Source organism: Scardinius erythrophthalmus (assembly GCF_964197995.2).
Source record: "Scardinius erythrophthalmus genome assembly, chromosome: 13".
Taxonomy (NCBI): domain Eukaryota; kingdom Metazoa; phylum Chordata; class Actinopteri; order Cypriniformes; family Leuciscidae; genus Scardinius; species Scardinius erythrophthalmus.
The window spans coordinates 12,272,581-12,291,795 of record NC_138233.1 but is presented as its reverse complement, the minus strand read 5'-3'; the positions used below and the strand labels follow the sequence as shown (position 1 = coordinate 12,291,795).

The following is a 19,215-nucleotide window of genomic DNA, read 5'->3' as shown; positions in this document are numbered from 1 at the left end:
TAAGTTCAGTTTCCAAAAGATGATTTTTTATTCCTCTTTTTAGTCAACTTTAGCATGGGTGTCTAAACTTATGCATAGCACTGTATGTAACGTCTCAGGTCCTACTCGCCCCACTCTGTGTTTGGGCTTTGAACCCAGGTCGCTGGCGTGGGAGGCGGGCATGCTAACAGGGACGCCAAAGACCATAGTCTATAGTGTCAGTTGCTAGTGCGCCTCTTGAGATCAGGGAAGTGAGGTTCACCAGCACAGCTTACACTCACCCTAAACCTCATTCCCATCCGGGTCACGGCACCAATGTAACCCCTCAGGTTCTACTCACCCCACTCTGTGCAGGCCTTGAACCCGGGTCACCAGGGTGGGAGGTGGGTGCACTAACCGCAGTCTCTAGCAGTCTCTCCCAGTGCGCCTCTTGTTACACACACACACACACACACACACACACACACACACACACACACACACACACACACACACACACACACACACACACACACACACACACACACACACACACACACACACACACACACACACACACACACACACACACACACACACACACACACACACACACACACACACACACACACACACACACACACACACACACACACACACACAATGGAGGTCAAAAGGCTTCAAATTTTTTTTTTTTTTTTTTTTCACCATTCTTCAAAATATCTTTTGTGTTCTGCAGAAGAAAGTCATTCAGTTTTGGAATGACACAAGGTTGAGTAAATGATGACAATTTGTATTTTTGGGTGAACTATCCCTTTACGTCACACATGTATTTTAAAGGTTTTTTTTTTTTTTTACATTGTATTTTATGTAGGCTATAATGTTTACAAATAAAGACCTTTTTGTCAAAATTCTGTTATCTTATCTCTTTTTCAATACTAATAATAGCCTATATTAAAAACGAGGTAGAAGGTCTACGCGTGTTTGTCCCGTTACTTGAGTTCAGTGAACTCTCAACAGTCACACGTAGGCCTACCTCAACACGTCTGTTGTTCACTGCGGTGTTACACAAAAGCTGATGTATTGATTATTAATTGAGCTCTCTCATGGCACTCACATTAGAGAAAAGCGGAGCTGAACTTCAAATAGCGTGTCTGTGAATGTTGTGCTCATATACGGCGACCGGTTCATTATTGATCCAGCGCGAGGACGAGAGAGGCTGTGAAGAGGTTTTAAAGAGCTTATGTAACGGCGAATATCATCGCAAGGTCTTTAATTACGCGCAAGCACTTCTCATCTTTTCACACTTCAGACTGTCCTCCCCCTACACACACACACAAACAAATATAAAGGCCGAGCCCCGCGAACTGAAAGCAGGCATTTGAGACAACCTTCATCCGTGGGCACGTCGTCAGCCCGGGCACAGCCTCCTCCTACCACTCCATCGTACACATCTCGTCAATCTCAAATCAGAATGCCTCCCTACGAGAAATCCATGGAAATTATGCCTTTCAAGCAAAGGAAGTGCCTGGGTAGGTCATGACTTCACAACAACATTCAACTTTTTGCATTTTACTGACTCCTCTACGTCGCTTGTTTTGCATTGTTGGGAATGTTTTATAGGCTAATTTTATATGCTTATCTTTTTGACAAGTTGCTATTTAGGCCTCTTTCTCATGTTATTTTCTTATTTGTTCTTATTGTTTCATATTTATTTTAAGGAAAGTGATTTTCAATTATCAGAAAATCAAATTATAAAAAAAAATGTGTTCTTCAAATATAGAAACAAGAAAAGATGAAGTCTGCTCTATTCGGTCTAAGTTCCCCAACAAATTACCGGTGAGATGCCTTTTTGAATATGAAATGTTTAAACAGCAATGGCTATTTTAAACCTTAGAAATTGTGTTTTGTATTTTAGGTAATTGTGGAGCGATACCTTCGGGAGACAAAGCTTCCCCTACTGGACAAAACCAAATTTCTTGTCCCATATGAGCTGGCATTAGGGCAGTTCCTCAGTCTGCTCAGGTGTGTAAACTCTCTTTCTCAAATATAACAGTAGATGCAGTTTTGGTCTTGTCATGACTGTTTATGCAGCAGAGAATGAGTCAATGCTTGTTTTCTTAAGTCAGTGTTGAATACCTGTTGTGTGAACAGTGAATCATGTATGTTTTGCCCGGCCACGTTGTTTAGGTCCTTGGATGTCTGCTATGAGGCACCGCCTGAAGTTTCAGGCACTTTCAAGCAATTATTTTCTGTAATGCCAGTTTTATGTTTTGCTCTTTCTCTTACAGAAGTAAGATAGCGCTAGAGGCATCTCAAGCTCTGTACCTACTGATCTCAGGAAAGAATATGTCCTGTTTGTCAACCAGCATGGGAGAAGTTTATTCACAGTTCAGAGACCCCGATGGCTTCCTCTACATAACCTATGCATCCCAGGACATGTTTGGGTGAAAAGAACCTCCAAAATGTCCATGTGACACAGATCACCTCGCATAACTCTAGACGGATGCCTTTCTGAGATCATAACTCACTATTGCTGCTATAAATGAAGACTCTCACTGTGCATTACACCTAAAACCACACAGTCCACCAATCTCTTCTGACCTCATTTCTCAGTAGTTTCGATTTCTTTGAGGCTAATGTTGAAGTAAAATCAGTAGTTTTGAAAGAGGTTACAACTGAGCCATGTAATGTGAAGAATTATGGCACTTGCGCTACTCTTCAAGCTGCTCAGTTATGAGGCTCTGACACAAAAAAGGATGTCCTGTCCCTCAAAGGACCTGGGATGTCCTGTTACAATGAGACTGGGTTTGTTCGATGCTGGTTTTCTCTCTGTGACTGCGTGTCTGTTTCTCTAAAACAAATACAGAGGAGACGGATAAACAAATAACTATTTGAGCACCTACTCTGGAATGAAAATGAGTGCAAACAACACAGTCACTATGTACTCTGCTTCAACTGTGGTTTATCCTCAATAAATCAATTTAGTTCATTTAACTGAATGTCTGATTTTATTTGATTTAATGTACAGTATTCTGTTAATGTGGTTTATTCTGTTCAACAGGGCACTAAGATTAACATAATAGTGACGTACCAATACCATCAAAAAAAGTGGTAGGGACCTATATTGCTTATTTGTCATTTGGTTATTTCTAAGTACAGTTAAAATAAATGTGGCGAGTGAGTGACTTATAAACATGCACACAGCAGTGAAGCAATTCTCTGCTAAACATCTGAGTCAGTGCTTTTTAGTTTCACACCACTTCTAAAGATGCATCACCTTCTTACACATTGCTGTTATTAACCAGCATCTCTAATAAAAGGGTTTAGGTTACTGTGTCAGTAAGCAGTCACATGGGGGAGGTGCTAAGCGGGTCTGGTCTAACAGATTATATAGCTAAAAACAATTTAAAAGGCAGTTAATTGCTTATTAGTGTCCCTCAAAATGCAACTATGACCTCGTACTTTATCCTTACCTAGCAAAGTGGTTTAATTTAAGATTAAGTGCAGCAAATATAGGGTGAGTTGAGGGTGGTACTGTTAAAACTTTCACATCTGCATTCTTACTGTCACTTAGGACATTACTGGGAACTTTAGCACCTTCCTGTCAAGTGTGTACTGAGAGCAGAATGCATTAACTGAGAAATGACAATGAGAAAGTTCAAACGGTGCTAAATTGAGGTCTGTATTGGACAGAACGCACATATCGCTGCCAAAACAAAGTACTGGTATAGTTATATACGAAGATACACTATTGTTCAAAAGTTTGTTTTTGAAAGAATTATCTTATGGTCACCAAATGCTGCACTTATTTGATAAAAAATACAGTAAATTTAATTTCTCCAGTCTTCAGAGTCACATGATCCTTCAGAAATCATTCTAATATGCTGATTTGATGCTCATAAAACAATTTTTTTTATTATTCAGTGTTGAAAACAGTTTTTTATGGAAATCATATTACATTATTTTTAAGTGATTCTTTGATGAATAAGTCTTTACTGTCACTTTTGATAAATTTAATGTAGCCTATCCTTACTGAATAAAAGCATTAATTTCTCTATCTAAAAGAATTATCTTGAATAATGTAAACAAATATTTTAGACGTACTAAAAAAAATGCGGTTGAACACGATCCGGTATAGTCAGCTGCATGAGAAGGAAAAAAATCTGTGATCAATTCCCAATAGCTGCCAAAGAAAACAAGACGCTGTACAATGCAGCGCCTCAACATGCCTCAACATAACAACTTAATGAGCAGAGAGCAATATGACGCTGTCATTGCATTACTACATTCCAAAAAGAACTCAGTTTTTCCACTCAAATTAAAAAGCTCAATCGATGCAAGTACATAGTTCTCAGTCAGCACTCATGAAAACAGATGACAGATATTTGTACACATCTTTCACAACTGTTAATGCTGGTGTTTGTTTCCAAAGAATTCACTACATTTTGCAATTTGTAGTGTCTCTAAATGCAGAAAACCCAGTCTTGAAGCGCATGTTTACAAATGAACTCTTTTATTGGTCAATGAAATTGCTGCATTCAAATGAAGGTGAGGGTTTCAATCACATAATCCCAATAGAAAATAAAGATACAGCCTCAAAATTACAGATTACGGATACTGATATAGTTTAGATTTTAAATCAGAAAACAATATTACATTTTCAAAATTGAAAATACAAAATACAGATACAATAGCTTTAAAGAAAAAGAATAAGTTAAGGACGTTTTGCAAAAAAAAAAAAACAGCAATTATGTTTGGATATATATCATATATGGAATATTTTTCACATTTTTGTTTCTTTGAAGAGCCCCCTTAACATCCTCTTTGCCTGCTGCTTTACGACCTCAATCCAATGTCCATTAAACACAACGGTACCATAGAAGTTTTGAAATCAGTTTAATTTCTTTCTGTGCTCATAGTGGTTTCTCCATTTCTACGCCATATTAAAAATTAAGAAGAAGAAAGAAAAAGTCTCTCACTGGCACATAAGGTCTTCTTGGTTTGACCTCTCAGTCCTATCATTCTAAGCCAAGCATTTTTGATTTATAACCCTTCCCACAAATCTATGTTTAAGACAGAAATCCAGTTCCTGATGACAAGTTAGTTAACCGAATGGCCAAAATGGCTTGGAATGTAGCTGAGAGCCACTGAGATCCAATCAACTCAAGCCAGCTCCTCAATTCTGCTCCGCCCGTTTGGAAGGTGGCACAAGGTGAGCGGGCAGTTTAGCTGGAAGCTCATGCCCCTCTAGCTTTACCTTGATCAGGTGATTCGCCAGCGCAAACTCTTCATCGTCCAGGTAGCCATCTTTGTCAACATCTGCCAGAGTCCAAATCTTTCCAAGCACTGTGTTTGGCAGCTTGGACTTCACCAACTCCTTCTTAGCCGTGGCACCAGATACCTTCCCATTAATTGGCGAGAGGGTGTAGAATATTTCGTCATAGGATGGCTTATCACGGCCCACGATCCACTCCAGCTCATCAATGCCTTCCCCTGCACCTTCTCCATACCCGTGACCAAACGGCCCGTTCATGGTTCCCTCAAACGCACCACCCTTCACTGACTGGCTGGGCATGGCGGCCTCCTCCTTACGGACCAGCGTCATGAGCTTAGCAATGTCATTACCTAGCATGTCTTCCACTGCCTCCATTAATTTTGGCTTCATGACAGGGAATTTGGTGAAGTCCTGAGCAGCTAGCAACTCCTGTAAAGAAAGATTGTGTTGTTTTTATGAAAAAGCTCTTTATAAAACTTGAATTTATTGGATAAAAATGTATAGCTTCATACCTGCATTTTCTTTAGGTGAGGAAAGTCTCCTGGTGAAATGTTGTGCTCTTTCTGAATCTTTTCATAGATTGCACCCAGGTTGGCAATAAGCTCTTTCTTTTTTGAGTCTTTGCCAAATACACTCGGCATCTCTTTCTTCAGAGAACTGATAATGTAAGCATGTACCTAGAAGAAAAGTATTCAGGTGACTCAAATTAAATACAAGTAGCATTTGTGCAGTTTAGCATGTCAAAACTACACTTCTCACAAGTATTAGGTTACTTCATAAAATGAAAATAAGATGTGGAACTTTATCTGTGAGATCAAAAACCTGTACACACTCAATGGGGATTAAAGTTCACAAAGGTGTCCAGGTATTTTCGTGGATCATCTACAAAACAATATAATATAATTTTTTACACTAGCTCTCAAAAGCTTGGGATTGGTAAGATTTGGTTTTGAAATAGATCTATTATGGTAACCACCTGCAATATTTTCTAAATGATAAATAAATAAATAAAAAGAGTCAGAATTGTAATAGAGTAAAATATTATTTAAATATTTGATACAATAATATTGAATTTAAAAATTAACAACTTATTTCTATTTTAATAGATTTTAAAATATATTTATTCCTGTGATGACAAAGCTGAATTTTTACATGATCCTTCAGAAATCATTCTAATATGCTGATTTGATGCTCAAGAAACAGTTTTTATTATTATCATCAATGTTGAAACCAGTTGCGCTGCTCAGTATTTCATAGAAACCCCGATACCATTTTTTCAGGACTCCTTAATGAATAGAAAGTTCAAAATAACAGCATTTATTTAAAACAGAAAAAAAAAATCTTGCTGATTCCCAAACTTTTGAGCTGTAGTGTACATGTGCAAAAATGTCAGTTTCACCTTAGCGAGACGTGCTCTTTTGATCAGATCATTGAGCTTCCGTAGGGCAGCATTCCTGGGAAGACTTTGAATATCGCTGAAGAGGTCCTTCTCCTCCGCTTCAAACAGCTTCCTGTTATCTGCGATCAGAAGTGGCTGAGCCCAAAATGAGCCGATATACACTCGGACCACCTCGGGGGTGTTTATGATCTTCCCCAGTGACCACATGAGGGCACCATACACCCTCATCAGCTGCTGGGTGCTGATCTGGTCAGCTTTGTTCAGAACCACACGCATCTTGTCCTCGTGGTTTTTCAGGGCCTTGATCACCTCTGAGAACTCATCGGAGATGTCCAGCTTGTGGGCGTCGAAGAGCAGGATGATTCTGTCCACTCGTTCGGCGAACCACTCAAGAACTGCTGCAAAGTCATAGCCTGAAATTGAGAGAAGATATAAAAGAGGTGCATTAGATTGGGTCCTAAATCAAAGCTTTGGAAAGAGGAAGTCAGCAGGGCTGCATGCAACATGCTTTATTTTAGAAAAGGAGGTCAGGGATAATGGGTTTGATTAGCGGCAGCGTCATCTGATCTCAGTGAATTCAGATAAACAGCAACTATAAAGCTGTGTATTCAGAGAAAGGAGATCTGCTGCCTGTGAAATCCCTGGTGTCTCTGTACGTGAATAGAAAGGCACCTATTGTCATCAAACTTTGTCATTATTTCCTTTTTCTGTAGAGAACCAGTGGCGGTCCTGACTCAGTCATAATCAAAGAAAATTTTCATTTTCAAGTAAAGAATATTAAACAATAAAAATGTGCCAAAGAAAAATACCACAGCTATTTTTAACCTACAATGATTGTGATACAAATTGTTGTTTTTGAAAGTTGCACTGAAAAAATAATAATAAAAAAATTCATGCAGAAAGTGTCAAACTCTAAAGACTTGAATATAATAAACTATTATTAAACAAAATCAGCAATCAGGCTGTCAGAACAATAAAAAAGTAAATATCGATAAGAGGTGGATTTTAATCAAATCAATTAAATGTTTAGATTTCTTTTTAATTATTACATTTATTTCATTTAGCTCTAACATTTTACATTTTAAATAAAAATGTACCAAAGAAAACAACAAAACATTTTTAACAATGCACTGAAAATCTACAAGCCTCCTCACATTTTACTTCTGACCCAGGAAAACATTTATGAAATTCAGAAAATTCACATAATCAAAAAAAGAGATTGAAAACAGTCAGCGAGAGGTGCTTCTGGGAAACCTGCTAACATTTTCGGAGAAAAATCTCACATGACCTTGTACCACACAGGAACTTTTAGTTCCACATTTTATAAACTCAATGCCATTTCATGACCCTATTTCCAGCAATTCAGTGTAAACACCTTCACACACAGATGAATACCAGTTGCGATAGTAAACGCAAACGGCAAGATGACATCATAATAGCAACCCACGGCAACACTAGAGCACAAAGGCTGATTTAGCTGCAGTCAGACAGAAATGCTCAAACAGCCTTTCATGCTTAATCCCACACAGCCACAACTGTGACACATTCTGTTGTGTCTCTACTGGGACTAGTGGTGTGGAAGCCTCAGGGTCTGGAGCATGACTGCTGCGTGTCTATGGTATGCTGGAGCACCTTGATCTCAGTGTCTGGTTACTGTCTCCGCTGGCCCCAGAAAGGACAAAAGGATGGTCACATGGCTCTTGAGACATATGCTGGAACAATGCCACATTTCTGTTTCTTAACAGCTGTCTCTTTGTAACATTGCTATCTGTATCTACAGTCGTACTCTGCAATGAGTTGACATCTGAGCCAACTCAGCATTTCCTTCTGATTCTTCCTGTTCACAGCTGAACGAGAATAGAGCGCACATCAGATAGTGACTGTGTGGAATATCGGACAACTCAAAACACTCATGCAAGCTACCAGTCATATGATAATAAAACGCTTCTCGACCCACAAAACCTTTGTAGTGGTATAAAAAGAGGAAACTGGGAAGTGGGAACAATGCGGTCAGGACTATATTGGCACAATAATTTTTGCCTTTTAACATCAGGCCAGTTCGACTGCTTTACATGTGGAAACAAACTTGCCTGAGCAGCTCTTGACATCCTGTTTTATTTTTGTTACATCTTCATTTAATGCAGTACAGCATAAATGATTATTATTAGGGGATTAAAGATATTCAAATCCTTCCTGTATTAAGGAAATCCACTTAGGATTTCACACAATAGAGCGTTTAGGAAAGGATGTCAGACTTGTTTTACTCGCTTTTCTTCTTTCAAAAATAAACAAATGTGAATTTACATGAGGTCATAATAAAATCAAACTCCAAAGATTTGCATAGGATCAATGCAAGTATTATGCTAAAAATCACTGACTGATAGATTCATACAGGAAAGTCGAAATGAACTAAAGAAGAGAGCACAGGTCCTATAATTATGTGAAGTGACAAAGAAGAAAGAGCAGCAAAATAAATTTATGGTTTAAAATATGAGGGTGTATAAAATTAAAAAAACATTGATTATATTATTATCATTATTAAATTATCATGACATTTTTTAAATATTTTAATTAATGTGACACTTTAAAATAATAAAATGTAATAAAAAATAAAAATAGAATAATGTATTTTTTATTGTTTTATTATTATCGTTATTAAATGAATGTGTAAAAATAAAATGAGCCAGAAAGCACCCAAGGCTGCTGACCTCTGCTGATCCTTTGTTTCTCCCCTGACAGAATGCCTGGAGTATCGATGATACTGATGCTCTCCAAGACGGGGTTGTTTAGCTGAGCACACATGAACCTACAGGTACATGGAGAGGGAGAGAGAGAGAGAGAGAGAGAGAGCGTCAAACACTGTAACAGGTTTGGTAAGATTTTCCGAAGCCAAAATATAACACTGTTCTCTTTCCCTTCTTCTTTTTTTTTCCTTATTTTCATTGTCTGAAGATACCATTAAGAGCAAAAGTAAAAATGTTTGACAAACAGATTTTATTAACATGAGGGAATAGCAGCAATTTTAAAAACCACACACACAGTTTACTTCCCTCTGTAACTACATAGATGTTTCAGTAAGCATGAGAACGGGACTGAAGTTGAAATCTCGAAATGCTGTAATAACACAATGAACTTTGGCTATACAAAGACAAAGACTGTTTACAGTGATTTACAGTCTTTTTCTCTGTCAGCCTACAGCACTAACCAGCTGCTTACTGTTACGCGCATGCGAATCTCTGTCACAAGGCTGATGCTTACAGCTAGAACTTTCTTAATGAAGCATAGAAACCACTAGAACAAACCTGTAACCCACAGACATCAAGAATAAAACAATAAGGGGTAATAGGATAAGGACATAGGTTCCCTTAAAAAAAAAAAAAAAAAAACACCATATAATATGCAAAATAGTCCTCAAGCCATTGCAAAACTGTCATGATCACATTTCACATTTCGTGATTTTTTGTGTCATCTAATAACAAACTTTAAGTAACAATAACTTAAAAAGGACAGAACATGCACAACTAAAGCCCTTTTTTACCAGGCCAAAAAAAAAATCCTGGAAGACAGTGTAAGGTCATAAACTGGGCTGATAAATAACCAAGCATCTCTCTCAGAAAGAAAGGATAGGCTATCTTCTCCCTTTTTTTATTAGAATATTCACATTACATATTATATAATGTGAATATTCTACACATTAAACCTTCTCAGACAATTCCCTCATTCTGAAAAACAGAGGATGTTTTAACATTACAATATGCCGGCGAGTTTCACATTGTGAAATATTCAAAAGTCTGACACATGGAACCAGTTTACATTGCTTATTTCATAATGACCACAAATAATCATGTGACCAACACCAAAAGTGGGAAAAAGGGGAAATATCTTCAGAATGAAATACCAGTATTATTGTATTGTGGGTTTTATGGTTCTCTGTTTGGGACCAAATATTTACTTCTGCTGAATTAGCCTTGAACCTTTTTCCACTAGCATATGGCAGGCCACTGGTAATCCCAGCCAGTTTCAATCCGCTTGTGTAAACTCAACACCTGACACACACCACCCAGAAATCTGTTACAGCTATGGTACAGTCAATAATTGTTCAGACTGGCATCACTGGGGGTAAATGTCCTGGTTAGGTGTTGCCTCGTGTACTGTAACTGTGTAATGGGAGGTAGTTTAAAAAGTTAGTTTGGAAAAGGAGACTAATAGATGAACAACTCAAGAAAAATTCAAGTTCAAGACCTTAGTCTGTGTGACATCTGCTCTCAGCATATGCAATGATGACTCAAACACACACAGATGGAAACGATGACACAACTCTATAGAAAGTGAATAATGACTGAATAATTGTGAGATCATAATTAAAAACAAATGGATAGAGTAAAACTTCTTTTGTCCATCTACTAAATTACTTAAAATACATTTTAAAATGTAATTATTATAAAAAGTCATCTATTTTATGATGAACGTTCACAATGAACATTATGAAAAATAAAATAATTTTAAGCAGTGAAGCAATTATTATTATTTAAAACGAAGAACTATTCACCACTGTTCTATTTACCAAAGTCAGTGTGGCAAAACCGAGAGGCAGAAAGCCAATACATTGCCACGTGACAGGAAAACCACAAAACAAACAGAGAGGACCCTCATGAGTTGGTTGTCAAATATTTATATAAAAAATATATATATACATTTAAATATATAATCATATTTTATATATTTCATATAGAATGTATGTGTTTTTATGAATAGCCAATCATTATTTGAAAAGCCAGTTTTGTTCAGGTCAAAAGAAGTAATCATACGAAAATCTAATGATTTTTGAAAATAAAATATATACATTTTTACTTTATGGTTACACAAAAAAGGTACACCAGTACTTTTTACTTAACTCTTACATTACTTAATATTTTTAGAGTCAAAATATTTGTAGAAAATCTATGAATGGTTTGTTTTTGTGGTCAACATGAACTAGCAGATTATCTCAATTTGTCATGTGTCAAACATTGACACATTGAGATAATCTGCTAGTTTATGTACTTTATGTACTGCTAGTTCATGAACTTTAACTGAGATGCTCAAGTCTCAGTATTGGTTGGAGTCAGAGAAGTGCTACGCACTTTAGCGTATTTCCTGATTCATTACCATACGGTAATTGCCGTAGTTTACCTACTACCACACCTGTCATTTGAATACAGTGACACTTGAGGCATTAATCAATGGACCTTCTTATGCTACATAATAAATGGAGTATTACCTATTGAGGAAAGCGTTACCAAAGGCGTTGAGTTTTCGGAAAGGCTTTTTTGGATCGACAACCAGCGCATTGCCAGGTATCATGCCTTCCTGATCACCGTGCATAACCGCTATGAAGGAATCCGTCGTCGGCTCGGGGCCTATTCTCATCCCGGGGAAATCCTGCTCCATTAAATGCCTAATGAAGGTGGTTTTCCCGGTCGAGTACTGTCCCACCAGCAGCACCATGGGCTTGTTATCAAAGTCAGCATCTTCTAAAGCCGGTGAATGGAAGTCGTGGAAATGATAGGAGTCCTCTAAAGGAAAGAGTTTGGTGCGGTAGAGGCGCTTCAGTCCCTCCGATACGTTTTGGAAAAGATCTGGGTCTTTCTTCCCTTCTCTCTTGGACCAGCTGAACATGATGGTCGTTATGCGACGATTCTAATTCGAAAGGAAAAAACTCGAATCTGCGTTCGAACCAAGACGACGTCCTGTCGAAAGTTTGACTGTCCCACCCCTGTACAGTCAGTCAGTTAGTCAGTCACCTCTGCGTATGACTAGCAGCACTTCCCTTTTTGGCAAACCCCTGAACTGTAATGCAACGCGTATATCTGAGGCTTGTTGCAACACTCTTCTATGACCGTGCGTCGTTTAAAGTTGCAGTAATTCTATTCTAATCGGATCGGATCTCTTCTGAACTTTCTGCATGTATCTAAACCGTGTTTTGCATGCGGAACTTATATACTTCATAATAAAAGCCTCGATTTCGTTCAGACAAACTATGGAATTTATTCTTGTTGAAGTACCTAAAGCATTAATATGAGGGCGGATAGCATTAGATCACGCATAATAAATCCATTCTTGAAATGAGATCGCCAGTTATGGAACATAAGGACCGAATCACTGTGGCTACGTGGCTCTTACGAATTTTTTTCTTTTTATTTTTATATAATAATAATAAGAATTAAGAATCTAGTTAATATGGATGTTTTTTTTTTGTCATGTTTTAAGTTACTATTCTGTAAAAAATATTCAATAAATAAATAAATACATATTTTATATAAAAAAAATCACGTGTTTCATTGAGTAAGGAATATCAGGGCATTTTGGTTACTCAATTTGAACAGAAGAAAATGTGCATTTTTCCAACGTTTTTCAACATTTACACCACCTAGCCATATCTATTAAGACAAAATAAATAAACAAATAATACATTATAAAACATAACGTCACTAAAAATTAAACCCGAATATGTGTTTGCCTTCTTAGATAACAGTGGACCCTTGTGGACACAAGTGGCAATTACACTCTAAACATCAGCATACTTGTACTATTTCTATCACAGAAAGACATGGTGAAAGTAGTATGAGTAGTATACTAGTATGCAGTTCTGAACTCAGCAAAAATTATTCTGCAGCCAGTTTCACAGCACAAACCGGATGTAGTATAATATTCCTTTACTACAACTGACAGCACTCTCATTAATGCTTTATTGTATTTTATTGTTAAATAACACATGTATCTATTTATTTCTAAATGCATTTTACATACCATGTTCTTGTATTACCAATTATGTCACATATTTGTAAATGTATACAAATGCATTACAATTGATACATTATAGTAATGTAGATGATAACTTATGAAGGAACAGTTCAATGTGCAGGATAAGGCATGGAGGCAACATAAGGATTCATAGGCACATGCAGCACTTCCGGCTTCCGTCACATGTGACTCTCTGCAGGTAACAGCTTCTCCACTGGCACTTCAATGGTTTTCCACGTGGAGTGGCTGTTACACCCAGTGAGCACCAGGGGCAGCTCTTAACACACCCATGCTTGTCCAATGTCCAACCAATTTTATTCTGTTAATAAAGATAAGAGATCAACAGTTAGAACACGCTTCTTGTCACAACTTGGCCATTTTGAGGATAGTCATTTGATTTGAAGGACAGAGAAACTGCAGGGTTTGAATATGATATTAGTATTGATATTTATTTAACTTGTAAAATCTGTATTTATTTAAGCTGGAAATTTGCTCTGTTAACCATTCATTTGTTGATCTCTTTCTTATAAAAGAGACTCTGAAATATTGAACTTTACACCTTGACTCTTTTGAAGGTTATAGTCAAAGTCATAATTAAAAAAAAAATTCAGAATGAAAACTTACAACAATACAACAATCAATAAAACATATTTTTTGTTGACTACATTTAGAGATGTTTACTCTGTCATTCAATGACATACTCTGTAATACAAATCCTTCCCAAAAACAAAACTGCTCTGCATAGGCCTGTAAACGAGACATTCCATAATCACAAAAAATGTACTAATAATAAATTGTTAAATATGACTCACCTATTCTGTTGTCCTTTGTTTCAGAAGGTGGAAATTATGGTTGAAGCAGTGTTATGATCTATTTAAGCACGAATGACTGGAAAAAGGGAAAGAAAAAAATAGATAGAGGAAAATAGAGGAGCATCGCTTCTGTCATTCAGAAGAAGAATGTCGAGAGGACGTTGTAGGGAGATTAATTATTATACATTCATCCAATAAGTAACAAGCTATGAGGCCCGTCCCATATGCACTGTTTGATCATCCACCTGTAATATCATATCTTCACCTTAGACACCTTGCAAACGGACATTGGACACTTTGGATGGCGTGTAGGCCCACATTGAGCAAATTATACTTATATTGTCCTTAAAATTAAAACAGACTGTTGTTTAAAGTATTTTGATTATGTCTAAACATCATTGTAATGTTAAGGAAGTTTAAAAAACAGTCATGAGACGAGAATACTGCTGATTTTATTTGAATCGATGCTGGATGTAAATATATTATTATCCCATGCTTCACTTCTCCTTCTTTTAGAAATAAAACCATATTCTTCCCAATAGCAGCGTGCAAAACCTGTTTAAACATGCCATTTTAAAAGATGGTTAATGCCAAATATATACATCTTGTAAGGGATACAGGAAACAGAATTATGGTCACATGGTTGCACCAGTTTAGAAAAGATTCTTCATTTTATTTGGTATTTTTTTAGATTTGACTTACGTTGAAAACTGTGCGTGCTCACACACACACACACACACACACACACACACACACACACACACACACACACACACACACACACACACACACACACACACACACACGTACCCAGCACAGAAAACGTATAATATAATATAATATAATATAATATAATAACGAAAACAATTTTATAAAAATCTGAATAATTGCTTTTATTTTGTTTGCTTTTTATTGTGTAGTTTCTACCCTAATCATGTGGTAGTAGTGCAGTCTATGGGTAGTCCACTACACAGGTCAGAGAAAGGCGCATTTTCGCGAATTGGCCATCGCGGGATTCCGTAGTGTGTGGAAGCGTCCTAGTGCTGATAACAAATGTAAGTAGCTGTTGAACGATATACAGGGCTAATTAATGATGAAATTAAGTAAAAATGTCGTACCTGATATACTGAAGCGCTATTACTTAATAAAGAAAACTAAGAACAGCTCTCTAGAAGATATTAGCAAAGCAAAAATAATAATTAGCTGTTGCTGGAGGCTGATCAGTGTTAGCCTGCCAGCTAGCTGAATTTGAGCATGTATTTATCAGGATAAATATTATAATCACACTTATTGTAACGGTCAGATATGATTGTTATGTAGTGAGGATATGACCATGTGACAGTCAGAAAAATAGAATTATTAGATAATCTCATTGTTTCGAGCTGATGTAACGAGTCCATACTCAAATGTGTCACTTTTTTGTGCTTTAAATTGTACATCTATAAATTATTTTAATTTTTTTTCTGTAGAGAATAAAGAAATCGTCCTTTAAACCCCCTTAATTCTATGAAAGCTTTTGAAAAGCAAGAAGGGTTTTAGATTTATTTTCTCTTTATTTGTGAACTTAAAAAATGCCATGATGTTTATTGTTATAATGCTGTAATACACTTATTTTCAGCACAATGGCTGAGTGCACTACCTTAGACAGTTTGCTGGAAATGGGCTTCGACAGAAACAGAGCGTAAGTGATGTCTTTACAGGGATGTTTACCCCCCAATCCAGTATTTTGCACTCACCCAGTGATTGTTTTGTAGGGAGAGGGCAGTAGCACATACTGGAAACCAGGGCATTGAGAGAGCAATGGACTGGTGAGTCATCATGGATACATTTTGTCAGATGTAACAGACTTACCCATTCATGATTTTTGATGGCCTAGGTGAGATTAGGCATGACCGAAGAAAACCCCCCCACAATTTTCATTATTTTATTATTATTTTTTACAATTGCAATCTGATAGCCAGTAAGCATTTTCATAGTATAGAGAAGGTGTGATTTAATTGCAATTTAATAAAGTATATCATTAATAACAATAAATAAAACATATTTTTTGAAAGTTGCATTTACAATTCTGTAACTGTACAGGTTAATGGAGCATGAGAATGATCCAGATATAGATGAGCCGTATGTTCCGCCTGCTGGGAATACTCTTGGCTCAACAGAAGAACAGATCCAGTCTCCTACAGAAACCTCTGAATGTATGTTCTTCTAATGCTCCTCGCTCTCAATTTCATGAAATCATTGTGGTCATACATCACAAAAAGTTACTTTCTCTTTAACTTTTGCCTTTAACCAAAACAAAATACAGCTATTGAAGTTATAAACGAAGAGGGAGAGTCCAAGCAACCTATGACAGAGGAAGAAAAGAAGGAACAAGTAAAACGGTGTGTGCTTTGTACAGCTGACCTTAAAATTTATGAAAGAAAAAAAAAACATACATTTAAAAGCTGACAAAAAGTATTGCTTTTCTTGCAGCCTGGAGGAGTTGATGAAGGCGAGGCAGGAGGAGAGGAGAGAGAGAGAGCGACAGGAGGAGGTAGACAGAGAAAAGCAGAGAAGGAAACACGGCCAAGAGCTGCTGCAGGTTAAACAAAAGCTTCAGGACGACGAAATGAAGAAGCTGGCGGACTTGCGCAGGAGAGAGAAGATGGAGGACAAGCTTGCCAAGTAAGACGAGCATGGATACAGTACCCGTCGGTGTAAAGTATTAACTTTAATGCAGTGGTTCTCAATCGGTTTGATTCCAGAGCCCCCACTGTCCACTACAATATTCAAAGGCCCCATGACTTTTCCAGTATTTTGTGATCTACTGGATAAGGATTAAAGGAAAATGTTTTTTTCTCCCCATTTAGAGCTTGGCATATCTAAATATTTATGGTATGCCAATGCAGTCATAAGATTTTATTAATTTACATTACTTTTTCAAGTCTAGAAATCATAATTAAAAAAGTTATGCTTTTTAATTAACAATAATAATTGTTTATTCATAGAAATAAATATGTAAACAAGAAATATATAGATTTTTAGTTGTTTTAACTTTTTTTGAGCACTTTTATCAGCCCAATGCACACCGCCGTATTGCACCATCATCCCATTTCACGGCCGCCACAGAAGATGGGTTAATACGGACATTAGGCGAACTTGGCAAATAGGACAATAAGGCAGTGATATTAGAGGTATCCTGCCCTAACGAAAGCCAAATTTTGAGGAAATTGATCTTTATTAATTCATGCACATCCATACTCTCATTTTCTTCATAGTAAAATGGCAGTGACGCACAAAGGAAATTGTTTATATTATACATAAACTGGAAATTGCAAAAAAAATCCTTTGCACACACAAATATTTCTCGCTAAAGTCTGTATACTTTTTAGTTTTGCAAAGGTCCCTTCAGGGGCTCCATACGTTGAGAACCACTGGTTTAAATTAAAGTAATAACTTGTGATCCTTTTGTCAGGCAGCGGGTTAAAGACAAGATTGCACGAGACAGAGAGGAGAGGGCACGAAAGGTATTCATTTACTTACAATGCTTTTACTTTGCTCAGGATACACTAATATTAATATTTCTCTCGTGCCTAGTACAATATATATCAAGTATATAAAAAATAAATTACAAAAACCTCTGTTTCTTGGCAGTTTGGAGGCGGCTCATCAAGCACGGGTTTGTCATCTCCCCCCTCTGAAGCCCCACCACAGTCTCCACCTGAGAACCAAGGGGCTCCTCCTGCTAAGAAAGACTATGATGACTGTCGGATACAGGTACTGCCTCAACACGTACGAGGATGTTGACTTGAAATTATTTTCAAATGTTTTTATGTGCCTGAATGATTCCTCGAATATATCACAAAATTGAAACCACTCCCTTTGGTCGTTAGGTGCGTCTTCTAGATGGAACCACCTTGAGTACTGTCTTTAAGGCTCAGGAACCTCTGGCTGCTGTGAGAGTCTATGTTCAGATGAATGGGGCAAACGGAGAGGATTTCAACCTCATCACCCCGTATCCTAGACGTGTGTACACAGAACTTGACATGGAAAAACCCCTGCGTGAGCTGGGTAAGACTACTTATATTAGGTTGATGTTGATCAGTTCTTTGTCTCCGAGGAATCAACTTCAGACTTTCTCAACATCAGTCATTTATGGAGCTTTCGTTTTACTTGACAGGTCTGGTGCCTTCTGCCGTCCTTGTTGTTACCAAGAAATGAAGTGAAACGATTCTAGATACAAGCTGTTCTTCCAGGCATCAATGCAAGATCAAGCGGATGGAGACTAGGTATCAGTGGACTTGTACTGCAATGTCTTCACTCAACAACCAAATATACAATGCAATGAGTTGATCAGTAATTTCATCAAATGTAAACCTGCCGATACCGCTAAATAAAGGGCCAAGTGAGTTCTCACAGTGATGAACATTGAGAAGGTGGTTGTTACCTTTGTTTCACGACATGGGAAAATATGACATTTTTAACAATAAAATTCATTTAACTCTTAGTTGTATGATTTGAATTTTATGATGGCTTTGGAAGTGAAGGCAACATTTGTAAATAATGAAGCTTTATAAGGCTCTAGATATAATATTAACAAAACTATGCTATATAGAAATGTATGTTCTTCAATAAAAACATAGTAATTGAGGGGGAGGGAGGAGAAATATTTCAGTTTACATCTTGATTGTGTTTAAAGAAAAAAAAATTAATATAGTAATACAATTATTTATATTAATAATAATAATATTTTAATGCAAACCATTTTAATTCATCCTGCAGCCCCCTTAAAAGTTTTCTGAGGTCCCTTATTGGACCCCTGGTTGAATTAAGAAACACTTGTAAAGGAAAAAACAACAACAAAAACTTTCCCTTCAACAGTTGCTGTTGCAAGTCAATTAATTAAAAACTTCATTACAAACATATAATTTAAAAATTGTTTTATGTAGATTATATTTTATTACAATTATAAGAGAGTGACTGCACAGAATCAACTGAATTTTAAA

The 19,215-nt window shown here is 37.0% G+C and overlaps 3 protein-coding genes across 3 annotated transcripts; 2 read left to right on the top strand and 1 right to left on the bottom strand.

The window, feature by feature from the left end:
- The first annotated feature begins 980 nt into the window (after window positions 1–980).
- map1lc3cl (microtubule-associated protein 1 light chain 3 gamma, like) lies at window positions 981–2,953 on the top strand. Its single transcript, XM_081381954.1, has 4 exons — window positions 981–1,490; window positions 1,742–1,797; window positions 1,877–1,983; window positions 2,250–2,953. Exons 1-4 carry the CDS (start codon window positions 1,433–1,435, stop codon window positions 2,407–2,409), a joined length of 381 nt encoding a protein of 126 aa, XP_081238080.1. The 5' UTR covers window positions 981–1,432; the 3' UTR covers window positions 2,410–2,953.
- An 894-nt stretch (window positions 2,954–3,847) lies between these two features.
- On the bottom strand, window positions 3,848–12,788 carry ehd1a (EH-domain containing 1a). Its single transcript, XM_081382899.1, has 5 exons — window positions 11,896–12,788; window positions 9,344–9,441; window positions 6,636–7,048; window positions 5,749–5,913; window positions 3,848–5,665 (listed from the first exon to the last, which is right to left on the bottom strand). The coding sequence occupies exons 1-5, from the start codon at window positions 12,291–12,293 to the stop codon at window positions 5,138–5,140; spliced, it is 1,602 nt and encodes a 533-aa protein (XP_081239025.1). The 5' UTR covers window positions 12,294–12,788; the 3' UTR covers window positions 3,848–5,137.
- Window positions 12,789–15,166: 2,378 nt separating this feature from the next.
- ubxn1 (UBX domain protein 1) lies at window positions 15,167–18,884 on the top strand. The gene is made up of 10 exons (XM_081382898.1): window positions 15,167–15,285; window positions 15,849–15,911; window positions 15,985–16,038; window positions 16,313–16,425; window positions 16,536–16,611; window positions 16,703–16,894; window positions 17,685–17,736; window positions 17,864–17,986; window positions 18,103–18,280; window positions 18,390–18,884. Exons 2-10 carry the CDS (start codon window positions 15,853–15,855, stop codon window positions 18,428–18,430), a joined length of 888 nt encoding a protein of 295 aa, XP_081239024.1. The 5' UTR covers window positions 15,167–15,285; window positions 15,849–15,852; the 3' UTR covers window positions 18,431–18,884.
- Window positions 18,885–19,215: the final 331 nt, after the last annotated feature.

Bases quoted from the DNA above. Each gene is read 5' to 3' on its own strand.
- map1lc3cl (XM_081381954.1), top strand. From the start codon at position 1,433: ATGCCTCCCTACGAGAAATCCATGGAAATTATGCCTTTCAAGCAAAGG. The intron at 1,491-1,741 runs GTAGGTCATGAC...CTTCAAATATAG, and splicing joins CAAGCAAAGGAAGTGCCTGG to AAACAAGAAAAGATGAAGTC. The intron at 1,984-2,249 runs GTGTGTAAACTC...TTTCTCTTACAG, and splicing joins CAGTTCCTCAGTCTGCTCAG to AAGTAAGATAGCGCTAGAGG.
- ehd1a (XM_081382899.1), bottom strand. From the start codon at position 12,293: ATGTTCAGCTGGTCCAAGAGAGAAGGGAAGAAAGACCCAGATCTTTTC. The intron at 7,049-9,343 runs GTCAGCAGCCTT...TCTCAATTTCAG, and splicing joins GAAACAAAGGATCAGCAGAG to GCTATGACTTTGCAGCAGTT. The intron at 5,666-5,748 runs GTATGAAGCTAT...CTTTCTTTACAG, and splicing joins CTCACCTAAAGAAAATGCAG to GAGTTGCTAGCTGCTCAGGA.
- ubxn1 (XM_081382898.1), top strand. From the start codon at position 15,853: ATGGCTGAGTGCACTACCTTAGACAGTTTGCTGGAAATGGGCTTCGAC. The intron at 16,039-16,312 runs GTGAGTCATCAT...GTAACTGTACAG, and splicing joins ATTGAGAGAGCAATGGACTG to GTTAATGGAGCATGAGAATG. The intron at 17,987-18,102 runs GTACTGCCTCAA...TTTGGTCGTTAG, and splicing joins ATGATGACTGTCGGATACAG to GTGCGTCTTCTAGATGGAAC.